The sequence below is a fragment of the Carassius carassius genome, chromosome 17, assembly GCF_963082965.1.
Source record: "Carassius carassius chromosome 17, fCarCar2.1, whole genome shotgun sequence".
NCBI classification, from domain to species: Eukaryota; Metazoa; Chordata; class Actinopteri; order Cypriniformes; family Cyprinidae; genus Carassius; species Carassius carassius.
Genome location: NC_081771.1, coordinates 11,509,175 through 11,536,486, shown reverse-complemented (window position 1 = coordinate 11,536,486; position 27,312 = coordinate 11,509,175). Strand labels below are relative to the sequence as shown.

The 27,312-nt window shown below is 34.4% G+C and overlaps 1 protein-coding gene across 1 annotated transcript; it reads left to right on the top strand.

Annotated features, from left to right (window-relative positions):
* traf3ip2l (TRAF3 interacting protein 2-like) lies at positions 1 to 9,974 on the top strand. Its single transcript, XM_059570902.1, has 10 exons — positions 1 to 158; positions 1,301 to 1,385; positions 4,061 to 4,743; positions 6,342 to 6,384; positions 6,526 to 6,593; positions 6,911 to 7,008; positions 7,113 to 7,181; positions 9,104 to 9,217; positions 9,300 to 9,374; positions 9,635 to 9,974. Exons 2-10 carry the CDS (start codon positions 1,354 to 1,356, stop codon positions 9,779 to 9,781), a joined length of 1,329 nt encoding a protein of 442 aa, XP_059426885.1. The 5' UTR covers positions 1 to 158; positions 1,301 to 1,353; the 3' UTR covers positions 9,782 to 9,974.
* The last annotated feature ends 17,338 nt before the right edge of the window (positions 9,975 to 27,312 follow it).

Here is a 27,312-nt window from a genome sequence, read left to right as displayed (position 1 = left end):
GCGGAATTTGTGGTGTGAATACGCAGGTGTTGAGAAACTTCCAAACAGTATGTACATCGACTGCGACAGCTCGTGTGCTCTCTATACTGTCCGATTTTGTACACGGATATTAGAGGTATCGAAATTAAATAATTCACGCTACTGTTTCAGCTGATCAGGTATGTACGTGTTTTATATGACGTCAGCGAGCAGTTTGTCAAGGACAGCGTTGGTGTCTTAATTTGTCGAATAAGTCATATGAGTGCTGAGTGGGAGGTTTATTTTGTCTATGTGTTGTCTTTATTATTATTTTTTTATTTAAGCTTATCATTTTTTCATATGGTTTTAGTTTTAAGAGGTACCTGTATAACAATATGTTGCGAAGGTAGAGCGAAATGTGAGACAAGTGGGTGGTATGTAACCCCGCGGCAGTGACACGTTGCTATTTTGGGCGAAATATTTACAAAATGCTACTTAAAAACTTTGGTAACACTTTGTTTTTAAGTGTCCGTGTTACAAGTTACCCGTTACATATACTTACTATTATAATAACAATAAATTATGCATAATAACATACATGGAACCCTAAGACTAACCCTAACCATATAGTACATGTAGTTAATTAATATGACTCGGTACTTAAATGTATAATTACACTGTAAAAAAGGGACACCTTAAAATAAAGTGTAACCAAAACTTTATCATCATTATTATTATTATAAGAAATGTTACTGAAATGTCCTGTTTAATGCATTATGATAACAACAGTATTTTGACGCTTAATTTATATTTATATATATATATGTATAAAGCGTGTGAATGTACAGTAGTCTTTAATGCTTTCATTTATGCATTTTTTAATTAAACGTCAATCATCATCTACCTAATCCATCAATCATATACTGAACTTTTCAGAAAGAATAATTACATGATTTAACTTTGTAAATCAGTGTGTCAGTAAATTCTATATTTTAGTCACTGTAGAAATTATGTATAATATAGTATTCAGTGTTATGCTAACCTTCTCTGCCTCTTTTGTGCATTTGATATTGACAGCCTTTATTACCTATGATTTCCCATGTCTCATTTTGGTTTCCACTGCATATTGAGGTGTTTTCCGCTGATCTGTAAAGTGCACTGAAATTCATACTGTAAGTTGAAAAAAAAACTAGAGAGAGAGAGAAAAAAATCCCCTTAGCATAATTGTGGGTTCCTGTATTCAGTAGCCAAAGGTTGCTCGTTTTTCTTAAATGCAGTTTTATTTAACAGGGAGATCATCATTCAAGGTTCCCTGTGTTCTTATCTTATTAATTTATTTCAGATTGCTGACTGGGAATATGGAATGGCTGCAGCTCTTTTGCATTAGGCACAAGAATGATGCCTTCTTCGCAGTGCTTGCAATATAGGTAAAATATACATCTTATAATTACAGAAATGGTCATTAATGTATTCTATATGGACAATATTAGGACACAATTGTTGTATTCATGCGTTTCAATCAGACCCATTTCCCCAATCAATTAAAATCAAGCATCCATTCTGCATTTACAAACATTCGTGAAAAATACAAATTGGCCATTCTGAAAAGAACGGTGAATTTAGGTTATGAAAAATCAGTTTGTGAAATTTCATCCCTACTAGATATTCGATGGTCAACTGTAAGTGCTATTATTTTAAATTTAGAATAGCATTTAGAAACGGCAGCCATCAAGCAGAAGACTGTAAAGCCACAGAGCGGGGTCAACGAGTGCTGAGGCACATGGTGCACAAAAGTCACCAGCACTATGCTGATTTCATAGTTGAAGAGTTCAACGGTTGGATGTATTTAGTGTGAAAGTATTTGACTGGCACATACCGAGCCCTGACTCAACCCCATGAAACACCTTTGGGATCAACTGGAACAGAGTTTGCGAGCCAGGCCTTCTTGTCCCACATCAGTGCCTTACCTCACAAATACTCTGTGAATAGAAATGTGGCGGTATTCTGTAATGCGATATATCACGGTAATAAATGTGCACGATATTGTTATCGTGAGCACTTCTAAATACCGTGAATAATTATACATTACAAATTATTCAGAATTTGGGATGCATTTTAAGAATATACTTTTCCCATCAACTGGCCAAAATGCACAACACCACTGTATGCTGCTTGAAAGATGTGTGTGCTCTGATGTAAACAAGCATGCATGAGAAGCACATGGAGGAACACGTGAGAGATGCGCTGAATGAAAGCACATTCACTCTCTGACAGCAGATGGCGCTAAACTGCAGAAAATGCAGCCCTTACCTCTCGAAACCCATAAATAAAGCAGCTGGCTACTTTCTAAAACATTTTTTTAAGATTTAAATAGCCATTCAGATTTGTGGATTTGTTATGGTGTTCCTCAGAGTGCCAAATACTGTAAATATTTAAACTTAATAGGCTATTAATTTTCAAACTTTCTTTTAATTATTTTAATCTGGACTACAACATGCCCTAGATATTGTTTGAAAGAGTTTTGATTCTTTATTGTTCGTTCACACATTACATTAGGGCTTCATTAGTTAACATTAGTTAATTCATTAGTTAACATAAACTGCCAATGAAAAATTCTTCTGAACATTCATTCATCTTAGGCATTCCAATATTTAATAACATGTTAAAATCGAAAGTTACAACTGTGTTATTTAATTAGCTAACATTAAATAAGACGTGTATTTTTTAACAAAGATGAATAACTTCTGTAGCAAATGTAGCTATTGCTCATTGTGAATGTTAATGCATTAGCTAAGGTTAACTAATGAGGTCTTATTGTAAAGTGATACCTATCGGTCTTTATAGTTTTTTTATTTTTGCACTTTAATCTGTGTAAAACATTTAACTTTATAATTTTTTCTGTATTGCTTTATTGTATTTAAATATTCAGTTATTTTTGCTATAAGAAAAAAGTTATTAAACCTGTTATACTGTATTATGGCCACTTTTTTTAAACTGAATTTCAACACTGTGATAATTCCGTATACTGTGATAAAAGAATTAGCAATTAATCGCAACATGAAAATTTGATCTGTGAATGGGATAAATGGGAAAAACTCTGTTAATGTCTATGTATTTAGAATGCAATGTTATTAAAGTCTCACATGATGTAATGGTATGGTGTCCCTATACTTGTGTCCATATAGTGTGTGTTCAATTATTTTATTTTTTTTCAAAGCCAGTTTGTGGAAAGCCAAATTTCGTTTGCATGGCAAAACTAGTTTTTACTTGCATTTGGTGAATTCCAAGTGTTAGTTTTGGACCCTGTAATGCTTTAAACATATGATTATTGTTTCCTATTCTTGTGTTGTGGCATTTTACCTCTTAGATAAAGAAGATGTTTTTTAAAGGTAATTTTGAAAACAAAAACACCTCTTGCGCATTCTGGATAGCATGTCGGTGCATGTGACACAATATTGTAGAAAATGTAAAATCCCACACACTTCTTGAGCTTGCAGGTTTCTTAATACAAGGCTCAAACAGAAAGGTTTTTTTTAACTAAAATTAAAATTATAAATTAACACATTTATAGATATTGATTATATTGCTCTCCTCTCTTTATCGTTTGTTTAATGTTTGTAATCTAACAGTGATAAGAAAAACAAGGTACACTGTCAACTTAAAGAGACAAGATATTTTTCAAAGGTATTAAACCATATGTAAATGTTCCAGGAATATAAATAGAGCAACAACACATTACTTTCCCAAAACTGGCACTAGGCTGTCTTTATTTATTGCCCTGTTTACAGCTTTAATCTGGCACCAGTAGTTATTAAAATGCCTTAATCTGTTTTTTTATTTATTTATTTATTTATTTTATTATTATAATTTTTTATATATTATATGGTGGGGGGTATATATTAAATATACTAATTTATAATGAAACTGCTGTTTTATTATATATTAGGAAATCTGCTAGCTACAGTATTAAATGTATACATTTATTGGGGGGGGTGGGGGGTATATTTTTGGGTCATTTTGTTAATTTTCAAATGTTAATTTTCCACATACTGTAAGAGTGCTCAAGAACTCTTGTGTTTTATACTTTTTCCTCACTTTCTAGGTATATTTATCCCTTTGGCCACTACAGTTTACAATCCCTCAACTTTCCAGAAGAGAACGACGAGACTATGGAGAAAATCATTTCTGAGGACTCCATCTGTGGCTCAAACTCCACCGATTCCCAGCTTTCGCACGCAGACTGTTGCATGTCTGGAAATGAGTCCTCTTTGAGCACACAGGCTGATTTCAAGGATATCTGCAGAGACAGAAAGACCAACTACAGATCCACACAGGCCAGTTACAGCCCTTACCAGCCCCCGATAGGTCTACCTTCTGGCTACAATCCCCAGACACCCTTTCCCAGTCAGACAGAAGTATTTCCGAGCACCCTTGGGCCACACAACAGGGACCTACTCCACTCGAGTTCCATAGGCAGCAGTTCGATGGAATATCCCAGTGGCAACCACCCCTCTTGCTTAGTATCTGAAAATTACTGCAGTTATCCTGGGGATTCCAGCTACTCTTGCTCTCCAGACAGGCACAGCTTGGGAGAGGGAAGTCTGGAACAGCCGCGTTCACTGCGCTCTATCCCAACTGCGTTTGCGCCTAACAACTACTGCATGCCTCCGCACCCATGCGTGTCCCGTGGGCCCCCCTGCTGTAGTCAATACCCTGTGGATGTGTATCAAATGGATCAGGGCTCTCATTATAGGGCACATTACAACATGCCCTGTTGGCCTTCACGTAAGTCTCAGTTTGAATGACTCATAAGTGAGTCAGTTTCTTTCTTTTACATGGAACTTGTTAATTTATCAGTCACATTATAATTAATTCCAACCTCCAAGCCTATTGTCATTAAAATTGCCTCATACTTTACGTGATGAGTTCTTTATTGGGGTCTTTATCAACCTTACGGGAAATTTATCCAGCCTGTGCCAACCAGATTCAATTGCAATAAATGTTTAGAACCAGTTTCCATTTTAAAAGCGGCACGCATGTTAGAAGATGAAACATCTAAATATAAAGATTAGATAATGCTCAAATTCACTTAGCAAAGCATCAGTTTATGTGTGGTGCTCAAACTTACATTTTATTCACTGACCACCCACAATATAGTTTAGACAAATGTTAAATGTACTGAAATGTTTTTAATTAAAATGCATTTCTGTATAAAGTACAGTATAAACATATGTAGCTGCATTTTCAATGTCTTTCCTTGCAAAACTCTCGCAATTGTATAATTAAAAAAAATTGACATTTGATGTAAATTCCTGCTTTAAAAAACTTTAGAATATATACGTAAGAAGATCTGACTGTCCACTGACAGTCCATCTAACATGTACTATGGGTGGCCTTTTTGGTTTTGGCAAGCTAATTGGTTGCCCGTACTAAATGACGGGTATAAATGATGGTATTTTTTTTAACTCTAAAAAAAATTTATTAACAAATTGATTAAGAAAAGCCTTTGATAAAACGACAAAGAAGAGCAATTGGCAAAATCTAGTTTACAATTTGAATTAAAAAAAAATTACAGTACTTTTAACCTGCACATTTTTTTGTGTGTTATTTAACTACATTTAAAAACATAAATTAAATAGTTTTCATGTCAATTTATGTTCCCACTTAAAATTCTTTACGAATTTGTTTTATTAACTTCCTTTTAAAACATTAATTAAATAAGCACATAAATATGCCTATTAGTTTGTCCATTTAAAAAGTAGTTTCAGTTATGAAACTGATCACTTAGTGCTTCATTTTATGTATAAATGTCACTCCTAATCCTCCATAGATTTTTGTTTGAAACAGTTAATGGTAAGCTGTTGCCATTGTTGTTGTAATTTTACTTAAAATAAATGTTAGTGCACATTTATAGTGAACATGGTAGCATTAAAACATTATAAATGGTCATGGATCCATATTTTAAATATTTTACTTGATCTGTAAAGTGTAAATGTAACTCAAATTATCAGGTTAAACCAATTATACAGTATGTAATAATAGTTCAATCCATTTATTGAGATGTTACTGTATCATAAATGACCTGACAAAACATTTTTCGAGTGTATGCAGCAGGGCTGAACATTAAAGCTCGTATGGGACAAGTGAAGGACAGGTAAAAGAGGATTTTATGCCCAAGTAGCCTGAATAAAAGGGCAATAACAAAAAAATAACTAGGGAAGCACTGAAAAAATGTAATTAATTGACAATAACAAGGTTGTGCCAGTTGAGGCTCACGCAGCCTGGCAGTGTGTGGGAGAGATAAATGACAAGCGCATCAAGGCTTCATGTCGAACCCTGTGCATATTCACATCTCACTCACTTCATAATTTCATGTCCAACAGGCCCTGAAAACAGCAGACAATCAGCCTCAGAGTTCACGTATAGGTAATGTGTGATTGTGATACAATTAATATGGGACAGCCAGTCTTGTGTTGTATTGTGAATGATTTCATAGGTTTCTGATGTTCACTAATAAAAAAAACGTAGCTTTCTGAGGTCTTTTTGCAATGCTTTGATGTCTTCCAGTGGCCACACCTCCCCTCATCCGCGAGCTAAACTAACCCCAAGCACAGCCCCTCTATCCCTGGAGCAGAGTAAGTGTAAATAGTTGAGTAACACTGAAAGAATGTCAGATTTGAATAAGATCTGTATGGCAGGAACATCAGACTATAATAAGCAAATGGCGCTTCTTGTTCACTTTTTGTTATCTCTTCTTCTTCAAGGTGATTCTAAAGTGTTTATCAAAAAGTCTTTATGTGCTAAAACTGGCTATATATACATAGTAGATTGATTTTATTTCATGGCACAAAAAAATTCACTCCAAATACTCCTGTAATATGATGTAACATAAGATCTTGAGTTATATTTCTGGCAAGAATTGTATGCTCTTTTTCACTCTTCATTATTGCAGGGAAGGTCTTTGTTACATATGAAGCAGACAGTGAAAAACATGTCAAAGAGATCATCAACTTTGTCGCCCTACTGAGACACAATGGTTTCTACACTCACGTAAGACAAACAACCTGTTCCAGACATTGCCTTGCAGTCATGCTTGTTTCCTGATATGGGGTCTGCCTGAAATCATTTTCAGTCTCTTTGATCTTTTTGCACAGATTGACATGTTTGAACAACAATTCAAGAGCATAAGCAAGATTGACTTCATGGAAAGATACATCAGCGAAGTAAGTAGAAACCAGGCCTGCTAGTATTTCAGAGCGTGTTTTTCCTAGTTTGACTTACACACCAGAAGATCTAGTCCACACTGCAGATGATTCTGGACTGTATGACTTTAGGTATGACTCTTGTATAAACTCTAGGGCAGCTCAAACAGTATTAGCTTTACGTGGCATTTAGGAGCATGTTTTTTGGAATAAGATGATATGACAATAATAGACCAGAGTGAAAAATTCATATTTAATTAGTGGCACAACACCCTCAAAAAAAGAGTGGAAAATGTATTTAGAAGGATTTTGTAATTTAAAATTTTATTTATTCCTTTGATGGCAAAGCTGAAATCTTTCAGCCAATACTTCAGTCTTCAGTTTCATAAAATTTTCAAAAATCATTCTAATATACTGATTTGGTGCTCAGTTTTAGTAATGGTTCTTATTACTCTCATTGTTGAAAACAATGCTACTTAATGTTTTTGTGAAAACGATGCAATTATAGGATTCTTTTATGAAGAGACGGTTCAAAATCGTTTATTTTAAATAGAAATCTTTTGTAACATTTTAAATGTCTTTATTGTCGCTATTGATACATTTAATGCATTAATTAATTTCTTTCTGTTTTGAAATCATACTTACCACGTACTTTTGAATAGTAGTTTATCACGGTTTCCACAAAATATTAAGCACCAAAACAGAAATGTTTATTGAGCAACTAATCAGCAAATTATAATGAATAGCATATTCAAAAATATTCAGCATATTCAAGAGACATTCAAATAAAAAACATTCAAATATTAAAAACATTAAAAAAAAAAGTTTTATTCTAATCTTCCAATCCAAACTAGTAAAATATTTATTACTATTATTATTGTTATTAGTGAGCTTTAAATTTAATATGTGTAAATGACAGTAGTGCCTTTTTCTTTTTTCTTTCTTTCTTTATTTTTTGCTGCTTCTTGGTGGAAATAAATTTTAATCTCCAATCGTTTATTTATTTTTGTTTTCCTGAATAGACTTTCACTGCTATGTCATTGATACAAGGTTACATGTATCTTTGGCTTCTTAAAAATGAAATGTTAATCCTAATATCATCAAGGACAGGTGAACTCTGTCACCTCTTAAACAGAACAAGGCACAGCTGGGAAAACTTGTTCAGTGGTTGCATTTATACAGCAATGTTTACTGTTGAATTGCAAACAGTGGAAGAACTAACATCGTTGTTTATCATCAACACATACAACCTTTTCTGAGGTGCTCTCTATAGTTGAGGATGTCTTCAGCTATCAAAAATCTCTTGATTGACATTATATGTCTAATAAAATATCACCATTTAACCTTAAAAACTTTTTTAAATGCCAAGGATTGATCCCTGACATACAGTTGAACATACAATCACATATTCCCTTTCAAATTCATGACCACAAGTGGTTGCTTTTGGGTGAATTCAATTGTGCTGAGAAACTGAACAGGTTCAACGTGGCAGTGTCACACAGTAGCGTGGTTCCTATTTGTTCTCAACAATATTTGCTTCTAAATGCATACAGCCAGTTTGAGCTTGGACATTGTTTATTTACGTGACCGATATTTGATGAAAGTATGATGCCAGGAAACAGTCCAACAAACTTTTAATTTATGCTATTGTAGGAGGAAGAAAAGAACATTTAATAAAAAAATAAAAGTAATAATAAACATGTGACCCTATAATATATAATTTTAATTAAGAGCTGAAATGGGGGAGGACAGATTCCTGGCATAATTATTAGTTTTTAGTTTGTTTGTTTTTTTTATAAGAAAACTTTCTACTGCACTGAGAACGATAAACCTTGCATGTCTAATTTCAGTAGATTTAGTTCTTTCCTGATTATCTGAAGTAATTGTTCCCTCATGTCCATTCAGTTGTCTAATTTTGTGTGTTTGTGTTCTGTTCTGCACAGAAAGACTATCTGATCATCATAGTCATTAGTCCAAAGTACCACGAGATTGTGACCAATGCCTCGTTTTTCATGGAAAATGATGAAACACTCAACACTGTCTACATACACAAGCAGGTACATCTTGAGTGGAACAGAATGTAGCTTTTTCTTTATTTTTCTTTGTCAGTTGATTCATAAGTGACCTTTTATCTTTTAGTTACAAAACGAGTTCATTCAGAACGGTGCCAGGAATTACAGATTCATCCCCATCTTGTTTCCCGGTGCCAAGAAGGTAAAACTGCAGCTTATAAACCCAATTGCTTAACGAACAGGATGTTTGTGTTTGCACAAGTACTCGCTCAATGAACCAAGATACTAATTTGCGATTAACTATCATGATAACAGCAACAAGACATTTGTGATTGTTTGTACAGTACTATAGTTAAACCCAAAGGATTGTTCCATTGGATTCCACTTGAATCCAGTTCAGATGTAATGACGCCTCATTGTTAGTTTACAACATTTCTTTGTCTGTTTCTTTCTGTCTGTCAGTGCCACGTACCTTCATGGCTTCAAAGCACACAGATCTTCACCTGGCCCAGAGACCGGGATGACATTCTTCGTCGACTCATGCGTGTTGAGAAGTACAACCCTCCACCCATAGGAGAGCTGCCCACCATTGTCTCCATCCCAATTTAGTTGGCTAGATTTGTTCCTGTATGTAGACCCATGATATGCCAGTTGTAAACAGGCCTGGTATCCCTTTTAAATTTGTTTACCCTTAGCAACTAGATGAGTGTTTGGTGTGCTAAAATCCCTAAAGCTACAGTTATTTGATGTAATCTTTATAGAAACCTCATGTCATAATTAATATTTCACAACTCATCAATGTTAAATAAGCTTGAGTGCTGATAATTGGAACTTACTGTAGCTCAGTTTTTTCTTTACTTTGTATTAAGCTGTATCAAATTACGATAATTTCCGGGAAAGAAAAGGTCTGTTGTCAAATGTGTAGTGATGTGCTTCCACAGAAGTTACATTCAAAACAAGCAGCTTTCTGTTGGTCATTGACACAAGTCCATGCGACGAACTTGAACTCATTGTGAAATCTGCATGGGGAAACCTTTTGCTCCATGCCAAGTTCTTGATCTTGTGGATTTCTATTGAAATCAAAATTTTCCCGCAAACATTCAACGAACAATGATAAATGTGACCACACCTTTGGAGTTAATTAAACTTTCTGTAACATAACCGATAGCTATTACATTTTTGTTAAAATATAGAATAACTACAGTAGGCCAGAAATCTTCAAAGACATAAACCTTTTCATCATGCTTCTTTGCTGTTGAGTGAACCTGAAAGAAGCCGGTACTACAATGTCTTCACACACTGTACAATTTATTATAAACAAAACCGCTTGTGCATTGTGCCTTAGGATTTCCCTTTGAATCATTAGAATTGTGCCAGAAGAAAAAAAAAACTTTTTATGTTGTGAGCTTCACATGGATATTTCATGTTCTTAGATGATCATAGTCTGTTTTTAAAAAAATAAACCCATTTAATAAATGAGATAATCTGGGTGTTTTGTTATACAACCTTTACAAGAATAGGCATCAGGGCTTTGAGGGACAAAAGCACAACTCATCTCAATGCAACCTTTTTTATAGAGCATATTTTAAAACAATAGGAGTTAAACCAAATTCTTTACTGTACAAATTCAGTCAAAATAACCACACTCATAGAATTATATACAAGTGCCAGTATTTTAAAGTAAAAATGTTTTTCAAAAAAAGATTTCACAAGGGTAATCTTACATTTAATGGAAGCTTGTTCCAAATTGTAGGGCCTACTATAGAAATGCATGTATAGTTTAATGTAGAGTTTTATTAAATGCACTGGTGGTGTTGGTTCAATCAAAGAAACTGAACTTGACTGAACTGAGTTGAAGATGCTTGGGATTTCATCAATTAGATAACAGTGGGTGTGTGTGTATGAATGCATGTTTATGTAATTGCAGTTGCCTATTAAAAAAAGGTTGCTGTGCTTTGCCAGAAAATATGGCATGGCGTGCAAAACAATACCTGCCTGAGGCTATAGCCACATGGTCTATAGACTCAAAATTCCTCACTCCCATAGTCTTTCATTTCTAAAAGACAAAACCTGTATTCCCATCTAACTGCCCAGTAGAGTTATTCACAGACTTTTAAAACTGTTAGCAATCTGACAGGTGGGCGCACACACCCTTTAACAAACAGGGTTTATGAAATGATAAAATATATCTTGAAATGCAATATAGGTTGCTCTTGGATGAAAGCATCTGTAAATGTAAAAAGGATAATGCCAGTCTTGAATGAATTTTCACTGAAAACAGTGTATTTATCATAAGGTATTTATGGGTATTTTATATATTTACAGGGCTGTCAAGCAGGAGTTTCAGTGGAAATCACAATAATAATATATTTTTCCCCCACAAAGCAATCTTTAGGGTCACCTTTTTGAAGTTTGACACGTCTTCTGTTGTGTTTCATGGAATAACGACACACAGCTGAGTAAATAATGTCAGAATTTTTCATTTTCAGGTGAAATATATCTTAAAAGCTTCTGAACTAAACATATCAACACACCTGTCAAATCAAAGGATAGTGATGCAGGATGGACTAGAGAGCTCAATCCATTTAGTTTGTGTCTTCAAGGAGTTCCTGAAGGTTAATTAAGCCCCATTAAACAAAGTGTAACCCTTCCTATTGAGGCTTATCAGAAATATATTACTCTAAATCAACCGTAACAACATAATCAAGAGGATTTGGTCATAGAGAGGTCCTCATATGAACAATATTAACAGTATCCAAAAATGATTTGCTGAGAAGAAATGGTTATCAGATTGTAATTAGAATGAGATGAGAAACAGAATGATTGATTACTCAACACAGTGACAGAAAAGGTTATGGGAACAGGATCTCCAACTTAGTCTTTTTATAGCTGGTTAATTTCTAGATGAAACAAGGTAATTCCAGGAATATGACATCCATCAACTACAACACAGCTCTGTGAAATATTTTGAAGGCTTGTCAGTGACAATATGAAGTGACAGGGTTTTTACACCTTCACATTCATTTGTTAAACCTAAAGAGTGTAATTATCACTGGCAGGACAAAATTGCCTTTCTTTACTTGATTGTGCCTTAAGATGGCACTCTTTACATGTGCTATCAGATGTTCTATAAGAAGTCAGATAGCATGCCTACTTAACATTATTGTGGTGGGTTCTAGGGCTAGCTTTCACACTGTCACACTTTTTATCCGAGTGAATGTTTTCCAAGTAGGTTTATTTTTGCAAGTCAGTTTATGTATAATCACTTAACTTTTAGTGTTATCAGAACACAGTAGCAGGGCCGGTGGTCACTTATATTTAACTGACACGTAGTCCATCTTACCTGTGATGCTTGTACATTAACATATATCAATATATATGAAAGTCTTTACATTCATGTTTTAATTTTTAGCCAGTGCAGTCGAGATTATAGCTACTTTTGTTTCCCAAAAAGTTAGTAAAATATTTTCTCTTTCTAATACCAAATCAATAACTGCTAGGCAGAAAAAAATGTTACTGTACATTAGCATTGTGACCTAATTAGAAAATCATCCTAATAATAGAAGCAGCTGCATTGCTGTGGCTGTCCTTTAGGGGGCAGTATCTCATCAGGGCTTTGTTTCGGATAGTTTGCAGTTCCACCCAGAATTGAAGGTTTCACACATTCTATTTTTACACTGCTGAATAATTCAATACAGAGCCATATATGATCAGTGACATTTCCTCTTTTCTAGCAGTCTGACAATGGGGTTGCATCACTTGATCCTCGATGTGGAGTCTAGAAAGTGATGTACAGCTGTGAAACTATGAATAGCTTTGTTCTAGGACACAAAATGACATAAATGAATTTGTACAAAATGTCCTAAAAACCACCCTCGACTTTCAACTTTAATTGACTCTCTGTTTACGGAGATGATATAATGATGCTGTCATAATAGATTTCTTTGAGCATATTCCGCAACAGTCCATTGCCATGCTACTGAACCCCCACTGGATCAGTGACACAGGATTTCATCATTAAATTCCAATTTAATATGTGCTGTATGGCAAATAAGGACAGTAATATCAAAGAAGGAAATGAACTCTCCTAGGAAGAAAAAAGAGTGTTCAAATCTCATTTTTGACGCTTCCAAAGGCCCCGTATTTCTTTCATTTTGATTGCATTTGGTGGGAGTGTTTTATAGGAGTTACTTCAGCAAGTATCTGGGGAGTAATTCTGTGCCTGAAATCACGGCTGCTGTTTTGTTCCTGCAAGGGGAAACCGGGTGATCCTTAAACTTGCCAAGTGTTGTTGCCATGGTAACATCACAGTTCATCAAGGTTCGGTGCAATAAAAGGAGCCAAAGTTTAAATGACAATTATGGACTGACGCAAACTACTAAGTAATGGCACAATAGCATGCTGGTACTCAACAACTAACTCTAATGAAATGATACTGTAACCAGGGGTGTACTTTGTAAATTTTTGTTTTTTACTACAAAGTTATAGTTATAGTTTATTATTACTTATTCTTTCTTTTTAAAACAATCTAACACTGGTAATGAGGACCATGTGACCACCATCCTACTAGTAGCCTAGCTAATAGTTAGCTAAACTTCTTTATTTTTAGATGTTTGGTTCTAATACATTTTAATTGAAGTAAAATGTAAATTCTATAAGAGCCTAATTAAAGATAAATATCAGTGTCTTGTATAAATGATGTGCTTAATATTTACAAATAATAAAGTTTTTAAAGGGAGATTCACCCAAAATGAAAACTGTCATCATTTACTCAACTTCATGTCATTCCAAACCAGTATGAATTTCTTTCTTTTGTGAAACATAATTTGAGAAATTCAAGAAATTGTTGTCTACACAGTAGAAATCAAAGGTAACTAAAATGGTTTGGTAACATTCTACAAGATCGTCTTTTGTGTTCAACAGAAAAAAAGTCATTTGGAACGACGTGAAGGTGAGGAAATGTTGACAGAATTAGCAGTAACTTTCCAGCAGTCTATCTCAAAATCAGTGCTTTACTGTTAAGTGCTTTTCTATCTGACAAAAATGCATTAGTAAGTTTGTTGCATTTGTCATGAATTCGGTAATATCTATCAGTACTCGTATTTATTAATTTATGTACTCCAGTTGAAGGCCCTATGACCCATGTGATCCAACTTTTAAGGGGGAATTTGAGTGCCAGATGGGTTCGATTTTTCCATGGCCAAATTTTAATTGTCCAGCCATTAACATTATTTTACATTTTACGATTACAGCTAATAATAGCCTGAAAGTAGCTTAAAGTATAGGGAAAAAAAGGAAAGAAACCAGTAGATGCACTCACATTTCCTAAATGTGCCTGTTATCATTCTCACTACATAGACCTCATTTTGGTCAGTGGAATTCTAATGTGTGTTGTTCACAGCAGGTGAGATATGTCTGAGAAAACTAAATATGCCCATCCAAGAAACCCCTCCGGCTCATTTGACTGGCTGTTTTTTCTGTGACTCACAAAGGAAAAGGCATTACAACTCTCTATAACAACTGACAAAGAAGCTTTATCCCTTTACATCAATGCAGTCAAGCTCAAAACTCAATCCTTAGGTCAGTCCTGTGTTTCAAGGGCCTCCTTCAGAAAAAATAACTGCGTCTACAGCAGCAGTCTTTTGGGAAAAGCCCTCATCTCTTGCCCTGTGGGAAACAATGAAAGCTGAAATGAGACAAAAATCAAAGTAGTCATCTTCCCAGACCTGCTCTTCACTCAAGAGCTGAATGAGTCCTGACAAAAACGATTGAACTGGGTAAAATGTGTCTTTCTGTATTACTTGTGACTGTCGGATATTCCTGACCTGTAATGAATTCATTTCTAGGATTATTTTGTATTAAGAGCCTGTGTGCCAACAGTAATTAAACCTGGAGTATGGAAAAGAAACCAAAGCAAGGAAATAAACGAAATCTCAGATTAAACCAATTTAATTCCAATTTATGAATCATTCCAGAGTTCCTCGGAGACTAACCCTCAGAATCACTCTGTCTTTCTGAAGCCATGTTTCAGAGTTCATTTTATACTTTGTTTTCAAGACCTAGAAAGGGAAAGGAAGAGGCAGGTATTTTCTGGGAATGTAAATAAGTCACTGTCAGTTACAAGGATTACTTTCAATTATAGGCTATTGCATATTAATGTCTAGCAGACATTCTATGTACTTGTGATATGCCATTATTAAAATGAATCACTAGCGTATTAATCACTATTGCACAGTGTAAGAGAAAAAAAAACATAGAATTAACTGAAATAATGTTAATATACCAAATAGCATTGTAATACCAATAGTGCATTGTAGTGCCATCCCAAAGATGCATTAAATTACATCCACAGACTTTTACTTTAACTGTTCCCTCCTGGTGAAATGATCTGCCCAGCTCAATACGAGCAGCTGAGTCCTTAGCGATCTTCAAGAAATGCCTAAAACACATCTCCTCCATCTACACTTGACCCTCTAACACTAGCACTTATTCTGTTTCTATTTTATCTACTTATTTTCTTTTATTTAAAAAAAAAAACTTGACCATCTAACACTAGCATTCTTTATTCTTTTTCTATTCTACTTGTTTTCTTTTTATTTATTATAAAAATAATCTTGCTACATGTACTGTGTTAGATTAACCACAAAGACTTGCCCCAGCACTTACATATTATTGCTCTTTTGTTGGTTTTGTGTCTATTGTCTTCATTTGTAAGTCACTTTGGATAAAATAACTAAGTGTAAATGTAAATTACTAAAAACTTTAAAAAATATTTATAGTATACCGAAAACCACCTAAAAATAAATAAATAAAGCAATATGATCAAAGTTCACCACAAGTAGCTTGGACACTTCATAATGTCAAGGAATGTCAGTTTACTGAATGTAAATTTTTTTGTTCTCCTTGACTATCAGTGAAGAAACTTATATATAGTAATAGTATTTTGCTGTTAAATTACATCAAATGTCTTTTTAGATCTATTACAGTTTTACATTTTATAAATTAAGATAACATACAATTGACCAAAGTTTTTACCATATGGGTATATTTTTAGCTATAGGTCCTATTGTTAAAATTCTGATATAGTTCAATGAACAAGATGCCACATATTTTGCATTTTACTGTGCCTGCATATATGTTTACCCCAAAGTTGAGAACCACATTCAGTAACTGTTCTAAAGTGAAAGATATACATTTGTCTTAAAATGACACTTTATTACATTTCAAATGCAATCTTAAAAAGAGATAGGCCATATACCCCATAGTTCCAAGCAGTCAACATCAAAATACATCTTTTGGATTTCTGATTTATTCAAATATAGTTCACTATAAACTCTCTATTTTAAAACATATCACAAACTGTCCTTATTTCTGTCTCACTTTGCCCTAAGGCCAAGAATGGACATGAATGGCTGTCCATTATAAATGAGCATAGTATAGAAAACTGGGTCAGTGAAAGAAAGGTGAAGGATTACATACATACAGTATTGTGCTCACTATCTATCTGTCTGTCTGTGTTTCTTTCTTTCTTTGTTTACAGTCTTTATATTCTTAATCTGGAGGTCGCAATGAATCCTGTTTTTTTATAACATAAGGGATAAGCATCACACCAAACCAACCTCTGCCACTTCTTTCCGGCTGAAAAAGGTAGATTTAAAATAGCAGAAAAACACTGCTGCCCTACTGTGACCCCAACCTGTTACAGGGGATGAAAGAGAGAGGGAGAAAGAAATGAGGAAGATGGATTAATTACCAAAGTCACTTTCCACTGTCTGTACAAGGGAATCTCTATAGGAATGTGGGTCCACCCAGACCCCTGCTGCTCTCTCCATCTGTTCAGCACAGCTCACTCCCTCAACAGTAAGCATATCAAAAGGTGCCTCGTTTCTGATGTACCTTAATTTCAGGGAGAGTTGAGTGTCAAGGATATGGGGAGGTTGTCTTCTGGCTGCAAGATCAATCATTTCTGTACCGTACGCTTTACTGTTGCATCCACTGGTTTTATTTATGTATTTACGTAATATTTTAATTTCATGTTTATTATTAATCATTTTAGCATTTCATGAAAATGCTAGTTGATATTATCAAAATGGAATAAAATATACAGACTTTGCTCAAAGTGTAACAACTTTCCACTTTCCTTTTGTATTTTCTTTCATTTCTTTATTTTTTGGCTCACATTGTGGTGCTCCCTGTCAAAAATGACTGGCCTACAATATTGTTTCTACATTTCTCGTTATGCTATATTATTATCAAATATTGGATTCAATGATTTAAAAAAATATTTTTTTCTTTCTTTCAATTAGAATTGGTTTAGTATTTCTTTTCAGAACTGATTGATCATATTGCCACATAAGCATTTGGTCTGAGCTAATGCACCTCAGTTTTTGAGTGAACGTTGCTAAAATTATCCTCTAATAATTTGTGTGTGTGTGTGTGTGTTTTCACTCAAAAGCCAAGGAGTTCCAAAAAGAAATACAATAAACGAGCAAATTGAAAGAAAACAAGTTGCAAAAGATTAAATCCGAGATTTTACCATAATATACAATATTTAAAAGCAGTTTTTAAATTCCGGTCATTTTTGACCCGAAACACAAAATAGGTGTTGATTTTCAGCATAGCGCAAGGGTTATTATTATTATTTTTTTCACAATAGAGAGCATTATCATGTCTCAAACACTTTTAAAGGTTGAATTCCATCTGTCGCCAATTTAATTTCACTTTCCACACGCTTTTCACAGAAGGGATGAGATCAGGAGATGGCAGTCTGACAAATGATAAATGGGCACACATTTATTTTCTGCTAACTTGCCTGAACTGTACCAGAGAGCCCTGTAAAGATGTGGTGTGAATTTGCTTTATAAAACCGCATATGAAACGTCGCAAGTCATTTTCAAGTATTTGCCGAATGTCATTTAGAAGGAAACTTGTGGGGACACCGTGTTACAAATCTGCAGAATCTGAAAATGAGACATTCGAACTGCAGGTGGCCTCCAAAGATGACTGAACGTGGTGACACTACAAGGTGACATATTTCCAGGTCATTGCTTTGATGAAGTAGAAGGGGGAAATGAGGGTGTTGATCATAACCTCAGCCAAAAATATCTATTTTATGGCTGGAAAGTTGTTCTCTAAGCGGATATATATTGAATACAGTCTGATTTGCAAAATGGAAGTCATAACGGGAAAAGATGTAGAGCTCATATTCGAATATCCAATGATGTGCTACAAGCAGCCTTTCCTAAAAAGGATTTTACGCCAGTATCTCTATTTATCTCAAGTTAAAATGTAATGCTAATTTGGAATTCTCCATGAAAATTAATAAAGAGTTAAATAATTCAATGTGAATAAAACTATTTGCCGTTTGCCCTTGTGATTTCTCTGTGCTATTTTTTTAGTATGCACATGATTGATGGACCTCTGTGTGCTAGTTGAATGAGAACTTTTGATCATTTGGAACAGAAATAGGAACATTTGCACACATGAATGATCAAACCGAAAGGAGACCCCTTTGCTTTTCACGTACATACGCCAGGAGCGAAATGTTTTTCCACATCATTTTAACTGAAATCAGTAGAATAATGAATTTCACAATCCACTGCCTTCCTCTCTTCCTTTAAACAGTTCCTAGACGTGTGCTATTATTGACTGGCAAGCCGAAATCTCTCGGGATTACAGTACTTTGTTTAATAAATGTCCCATATAATCGAATCACAACCTATATATTGAGATGCACAATATGAAGTATACAACATATTGCGGTTTAATATTCATGATCCTCAAGATGATGGTTTTAAATATTCATAATATTTGGAATATCATGGAATATCATCATTATTCAGAGAAGTAAGTCGGCCGGGCCCCGACTGTAATCACCTGGCTGAGAGGTTTAGGTTATAACTTTATGATAACAGAATAGGTAATTTAGCAGTTCTTTGTAATTCCCTGCGGTCATTATATGCGATATATTAAAAGGAGCTCTAACCGAAGGTGATGTAGGCTTTGCCATAAATGTATTTGAAACAAATTAGCTGTATTATTGGAGAAGACAGTGAGTGGCTTGAAAAGATTAACGATTTGATCCTGATTCTGTCATAATAGGACACTGGTAAATTTGTTGTTTTGAATGCATAACGGCCCAGGTTAACACAGAACCTTTGTTGTCAAGTTATCCATGAACCTGTGAATGCAACTGAGATAAATAACACTAATTCACAGAGGAGACGTCAAAAAATGATACAAGTGCAGTCACGTCAGCTGAAAAAAAAATCAGGCCTTATTATAATGCAAGCAGCAATCCCTGCGTTGAAAAAAGAATTAGTTTTACAGCAGGAGAATAAAAGCACCAAATCAAGCCTTATCCCTGGCGCTTGTTTTCACAAGAGCAAGGTACTGTATGATCACAGAAAGCATGTTGAATATGAAACATTCAAACCTTCGTTCAAAAACCATCCCAGAGGGCACATGACTGTCTTTGTCATCGCCGAGTATCTTTGGATCTTCGAAGACGCCGAGGTCCCTCTGCAGAGGGAAGAGAAAACCTGGTTGAAATGCATCAACTGCATTTAAATGAAGCCAAAGTAAGGGAATCAATTCAGGTGGTAAACTGAATTTACCACATGGAAACACCAGCATACATTTAAATTGGCAAGTAAACTTCAGTGCATCTCCAGAACTGGCTCAGCGAAGATGAAATGGACTCCAACCGGCTCTTCAACTATAGCACTACACGGCTGTTTACTTATGCTCTGCTTGTGTGTCTGCAGATATTGGGCCCTAACCACAGGGACCCCGCTGGAATTGAATAGCATTTCTCCTCACACAAACATGTTCGCCTCCATTGCTTCTGCTCCACAGTGGCTCGCTGAAATTGTCAGGCACTACAAATAAAAGCTCATGCTTATGTGTCAGGAGAAGCGGACAAAAACAACATGTGTGGCTAAAGAGTTCTCCTGAACGTGAGGTGCGAATCGTCAATGTGCCCACCTTTAAACGGCGTTCAGAATGCCTGGAGGCCTTTTATCTGGCCTGTCTGCCTTGCCCCATCACTTCTCATTATCTTCTGGTGAATATCACAATCTAGCCAATTCCAGACTGAATAAGTTGCTTCCTCCCTTCTCCTAGGGTTTATTTGCCAGCCACGGGAGCGAGAAGGGAAGAGGCTAGATATTGCTGGTCATTTCCTGAACTACTCACAGCTCTCAGATGTATTTTATTTCCTGTTTTAATGAGCCCCTTGACAGCTAACGCTTAAAATGCTTGCAGTGTGAGCTCTGGCTTGGATGCAGGGTTTCTCTGTATACAGAGGGAACCAAATTACTAATCAGAGATATGGTCTTGCACTGAGAGCTGCTTCATTTTTTTTTTCTTAAGACCAGTGAGGTCTATCGATCTGAATTAGTTATTCTGAAATGATCAGGCCACACAAAAGATCTTTGAGAGTATTAGAAAAGACTGCCGGAGGGCTGTCCTTCTTGTATTTGAATGTGAGAAGGTCACCACATTCATATGAATATATTGATCTTTGCAAAACCTGTGACATGGCCTCTTTAACCCTTAGGGGACTAAGCCCTTTTTGGTCCGTTTTCTCTATTTTTACATTTCGGCTTATAAACCATATGTAATGATGATGGACCACCATGTATTTGGTATCGATGGATTCAGAAGACCCTAAGCTACCATAAGCATGCATGCAATATGTTTATAAAGGAAGTATGAGTGAAAAATTGTACAATAAACTAGAGAATTTCAAAAACGAAAATGAGATTTTTGTCATTTATTACTGAAAATCCTACCTCACACAACAAAAGTGAAAAGTTTTTGACCCAAAAATATATTTTTCAAACCCTTTGCTTGACAGAAATGGGTTAATGTTCAATCAAATGTGTAAAGAACAATTCAATAATTAACTTTATTTACAAACAGTCCTAGGCGTTTTTTTATTTTTGGGACTAAGCCCTTTTTGGTCTGTTTTCTCTATTTTTATATTTGGGCTTCTAAATCATATGTAAAGGAGATGGATTTAAATGACACTTTTGTCAATGAAATGTTTGATTAAAAAGTGATTTTTTTATTTTTTTGGTAACTACACTTTAAGCCTTTAAGTATAATGCATTATAAATAATAAAAACTAAATTTTAAATGCACAGTGTAACAATGAGTTGCTAAGTGTTTTAATGTATTAACTGTGGTTACGACAATTATTCATGGATTGTACAATACATTATGAGGTGCATTACAAAGCATAATTAATGTACTGAAACTACTTTTATAATGCATTATACATAAAGCCTTTAAGTAAAGTGTTACCATTTTATATTTTATTGACAAAATTCAAGACAAAAATGCATAACATGATGATAATTAAATGATTTTAATTAAAACTATGTTGACGGATAAAAAGTGAACACTGTAAATTTGCTGAATAGTGAAGGAACAATGGAAGCCTAAAGGGAAATGTTTTGCTTGCTTAATTCATTCACTCAATGTATTGTACACATAAGATTAATCACATATATAGAAATGATATTTTGAAGAAGCTGGTGGCCATTGAGTTCCACAGTACTTTTTTTACATACTATACTATTATCTTATTTTGTGTTCAGCAGAAGAAAGTAACTCAAAGAGGTTTGGAACAACATGAGGATCAATCAATAATGACATAATTATCTGCACAAAATGATGCAAACACACTAGTGAACGTCAACTAGTTTAGTTCTAGTCAGAATGTGAAAGTCGACATTTTGTGAATCCACTCTTTCTGATACAACTAGCTAAGCAAAAATAATCCACACTTTATTATGTAGAGTATATATATACTCTCTATGTTTGTTGTATATATATATATATATATATATATATATATATATATATATATATATATAAATGTATTTCAGTTTTACACTGTTATTTAGTTAAACTGACTGAAAATAATGTAAATAATACAACAGATTTTTAGATATGTCATAAAAAGACCAAATCTACTTAAAAAAATAAATAAATAAAAAAGTAAAATATTAATACTACAAAATAAAGAGTGCATTCTGACATAGGCATATGGAAAGTCGGATTTCTGCAGCAAGACTTACTCATTGTTTCAGTGTTGTGATTACTATGGACAATCAGCTCAAGGCAATGGATCTAAATTGCATTTACGTTGAGCTCTGATAAAGCTGTTCTAGGTCTAAGTGCACTATGGGTAGTCTACCTTTCCATGTGAGAGGGTCAGGCAGATTATAACCTGCTTTGAAAATCCCAGTCTTCCGCAGCACTATCTGCAGGGGAAACTCAGCCTCTCTGATCACTGGCTTTAAATGAGATGTAAAATTAACTTCCAGTCTGGCATATGAAGGTCAGACTCTTGAAGTGGTTCTTTCAGTGAAACACTGTCTATTTTCATTGGAAAAATTCCCCAGGGCATGTGTTGTAATTCAGAAAAGGGAACCGACAGTGTAGTTTTCAGTATTTCTTTCACACACATATTGTAGCTTTTATTGTACTCAAATAACCTGAGCTACAGACCAGCTAATTCATAAAAACAAAAAACAAAAAAAAAAAAAACTAATGATTAAAAAATAACATTCTGTCTTTTTTCTTTTAAAAATGAAAAGTTTTTACTTTGCAGGCACTATGTTCCAGTGTATTTTAAATGTTTTTATGTTAAATTCAAAGAACTGCAAGGACTCCAACTGTGACCAACTGTGTTTGAACTGCTGGGCAATATCCTGTTGGCATCCACTGTCACTCTCTTTGATGATGCCAAGTGAGCATAACGCAGGATAAAATTTTCTTTTTCATTTTGGCAGAACAATAACTGTCAGTGTGGTGGTTCTTTTGCATGCATAACTACATTCATCCCGTGATCTTCCTCCTGTAGACCATCTCTGTTTACAGAAATGAAACCTTTTGATGAACATATTAGTGTTCTGAATACATCTTTAAACTACTCTCATTATGCATTAATTACATCTTGCTTGCCGTGACTCCAGCTACTAATCAAAAGTGAAAATGTCATCAAAATGCCACTGATAATCAAAAATAGTAATATCATTCTTGTTTATCATTATTTACTCAAGGCAGAATCCTTATAATTCTCTGAAGCTAATATTATTTGACTTCAACTTCAGTCTTTCTTGACTTGGAATTTTACAGTTGAAATTTGAATTATGACTCTTTTTGATTGCCAAACAGCATTTCTACAATGAATAACATCTGAAATGTATTTCTCCAACCACATCAGCCAGTCAAAATGCAATGTTTAAGAGAAGGTTATCTTTAATGACCCCATTTGTCACAGTTTGATACATCTTAAAGGTCATTCTCTTGAGATTAATTGAAGAAATAAATCAAATACTTCAAACTACCTGGCCTTGATGTCCACCATGAAAATAATTACATTTTATGCTAAGATAATAATAAAATAATAATAAAATCCCATCACTATGATTACATAGAAAGTAAGGTTCCTTTTGTTAACAATAGTTAACTGCATTATTTAAGATGAACAATAAAAAATAAACAAAAACATTTTTACAAATTTATTTTTTAAAAGGTAATTGGTAGAAAACAATCATTTTAGCTATATTTAAATAAATTTTTTTTTGAAAGTTAGTCAACTCAATTTGTTTATTTAAATGTAGTTAAACTATACTGAATGCAATCACTTACCTTTAGAAATTGAGTAAATTCATAACTTCTAACGCATTTATTAATCTTAGTTAATATTAATTAACATTTTTACTAATATATTAATAAAATGAAAGGTTATAGCTGTTGATGTTATGTAATGGACCTGAGCTAACCTGAACTAAAGATGAACGGTTTCAACTAACTATTTTTTATTAACTAACATTAACAAAGATAAATGAAAGTGCATAGTTAATGAATGTTTGTTGATTCATTAACTAATGTAATGTGACCTTGTTTTAAAGTGTTACCAGATTGCATTCCTGCAATGATGTTCTGAATGAATCAGTTGAATTGAACAAATCAGTTGAATGATTCAGTGACTCACTCGAACATAATGACTGTCAATTGGCAACTGAGAGTCATAAAATATTTTCTTTCCTCTAGATTTTGAGTTTACATCTCACAGTTCTGACTTTTTTTAATGAATTCTGAGCTTTTGTTTCTGCCACAGAAAAAAAAAGGTAATTGAAAAAAAAAAATTTACAATTGAAAGTTTATATCTCTCAGTTCTTGCGATTATAGGCCTCTATCCCACTTTTTCCCCTCAGAATTGCAAGAAAGAAGATAAAAAACTGAATTGAGACAATCATAATCACAAGAAACAAGATTTCCAGTCTTGTTGGCCTGTATCAGCACAGGCTGATCAAATGATCAAATTCAAGGATGATTACAATAGTTGCACTGTATACGGATGTCCTCTGACTGCATAACATCACATTTATTGTTGAGTGCACTGCTCTTCTAGTTGCTCTGCCAATACCAGTAAAGTTACTGCAGGGTGCACAAATCATTCCTGGACTGCTCAAATCAGGCATGTAACCAATGTCATGCAAGCGTGAGGAAAAAATATTCTGTGATTTAAGCCTCCAGCCAGGCTTACTTTTCAAGTAGCTAGTTCATGAAGAGATGAAACTTTCCCCTGCCCTGACTAACGTTATACTTTATTCTTTTTAACTTTGAATCGTTGGCATTCTTTTAGGGATACAGCTTGTTTATTACTGGTATAAAATAATAAGGACTACGGAATCTAAATGTGTTTCTCTCTTATAAAGGTTTTAGCAAGACAGCACAAAACAAAAGACCCTGCCACTGTGGTAGAATCCTGAGCGTCATTTATCTTGTCCATTATTTCAGGAGCTTCATTGTGTAAAAGTGTGAAAAGCTCCCATTTCCCTCCCATCTTCACAGAACTGTGTTGAGGATGGGGAGTAATAATAATCACAGCTTTCATGCATGAGCAGGTGGACTCAGTTCTGTGTGCTTGAGAGAATTTCAAAAGTCAATTCAGTTAAGTAACTGGCTTTGCTGTATTGTTTTGTCTTAGGTTACTTTCGCATGGATGAATGGATTCCTTTGATCAAGCCTCAAACTTGTTCCCTCAACAGGGAAGACTGCGAGCAATTGTAATACTGGGGTAATTGTGACACACTAAATTTCTTCTTTCTATCACAATATAAGAGTGAAGACAGTTGCTTGGTAATGTTCTCTCTCTGTCTGAGTGAGAAAAAGAAGTGATTCATTGATTTTCAGGGATGAATCACTGAAAATCATATAGAATTATTTTATTTTATATTGTTGTTATATATATATATATATATATATATATATATATAGAGAGAGAGAGAGAGAGAGAGAGAGAGAGAGAGAGAGAGAGAGAGAGAGAGAGTATTTATACGGCTATCTAACATTTTAATGCAGTTGAATTAAAAAAAAAAAAGTATATATATATATATATATATATATATATATATATATTTTTTTTTTTTTTATTTTTTTTTTTTTTTATTTCTCAGTTGTTGGTTATATCTTAACACGAATCACAGTTGCAGATACTATAGAGCATCACAGTCCCGCCCACAGCTGGTGCCGGAAGTAAAAATTCAATGCAATTTCTGCATTGACATTTGGGGTATAAGCCATAAAAACGTAACCATACATGGTAGACTTAAAACCAGCTACGGCTGTACTAAGCGATAGTATATGCACATATAAACGCAAAAGGATCATGGGGCACTAACCTTGTTTTGATATAAATGCCTTTTATTCGCGATGTCTTGGCTAAGTACTTAATTACCCACAATCCTGAACGATCCCACAATCCTGCACCATTGAAGTTGGATGCCAACCACCGTTAAACATCAAAGAAGAAGAAGAAGAAGAATCCCACAATCCTACAGTGATGCATCTGATTGGTGGAGCTCGTGTAACTGTCTGGTTAAACCCCGCGAAGACCGAAGAACATTAATAAAAAAATAAAATAAAATAAATCCTGTGTTGCGTTTTTGCACAGTAGACTCATCAGTGCAATCATGATCTCCTTGGCTGCCATGAGAGTTTTGCAGGGAGGTTGGTAACGTTAGTTAGCATTATCGTCCACTTTAGCAAGGCTAATGTAGCCTTCATATGGTACGAGTCATATCAAGCATTTTATAATGCCACTGTCAAAACAATATTTAGCCTAGGCATACCTTTTTGTGCATTTACTGAACATTTGTGTAATGGCAACGACATGTGTTGACGACTGAGCGGTGATTGCAGTCAGGTACAAAGCACTGCACCATGTTAACCACTTTCACACACGCACACAATATAAATTACACGATGATAAATATAAAAATCAATACACAATACCTATATAAAACACTATTTATTTACACGATTAATACTGAAAGAATTGCTATTACTGCAAATCTTTCATCAGATTTGGAAGCATAGACAGTAAAAGAATGTTTGGAAGTCGCTCAAAAGGCTCGTTCGCGGTTGTGGCTTCATTCGAATTCAATGAGGCGCTGTGGTTTATGGGATGAGTAGTTCCTGCGCTCGAAATGAAAATATGTACACAGTCTTGTACCTTTGACTTTTTTTGGATTTTCTCTTAATTTTTCACTCAAAATGATATGTTATATGCTTATGAGTTCAGCCGTAGCTGGTTATCCTCAGACATGCTCTAAAACTCTTTAGATATGGATTTTTCCGAAAGTCAATGGGAGAAATGAATGGGAAATTTACTTCCGGCACCAAAGCTCTCTCGGGCTGGGGGCGGGACTGTGATGCTCTATTGTATCATTATTTGTAACAAAAAAGTCACGGAGTAGAAAAACTCAAATATGTAATAAACATTATTTCATCCAAGTAATTAAGTAATTAAAAACAAAATTAGTCCCTAAAAGGGACTATTTAGAAATCTAAATAAAGGTGACAATTATTCAGAATATGAATAATATTAAAGCACTGATTTAGATACAGCAGATTAATATAATTTATTATTCATATTTTATATTATATTATTATATTTAAATTTATATTTAATTCAATATTATGATGTCGATATCTTGTTTGTAGTAGTCTGTGAGTTATGATGGAAAGTGTAAAAATTATAATTGACCCGGTCTCTCACAGCAGGTGACAAAACATCATTATAATTATGTTTAGATTCTTTTAACCTGTGAATT

Coding starts and splice junctions, on each gene's coding strand:
- traf3ip2l (XM_059570902.1), top strand. CDS start 1,354: ATGATGCCTTCTTCGCAGTGCTTGCAATATAG. Junction 1,386..4,060: donor TCGCAGTGCTTGCAATATAG/GTAAAATATACA, acceptor CTCACTTTCTAG/GTATATTTATCCCTTTGGCC. Junction 4,744..6,341: donor CATGCCCTGTTGGCCTTCAC/GTAAGTCTCAGT, acceptor CATGTCCAACAG/GCCCTGAAAACAGCAGACAA.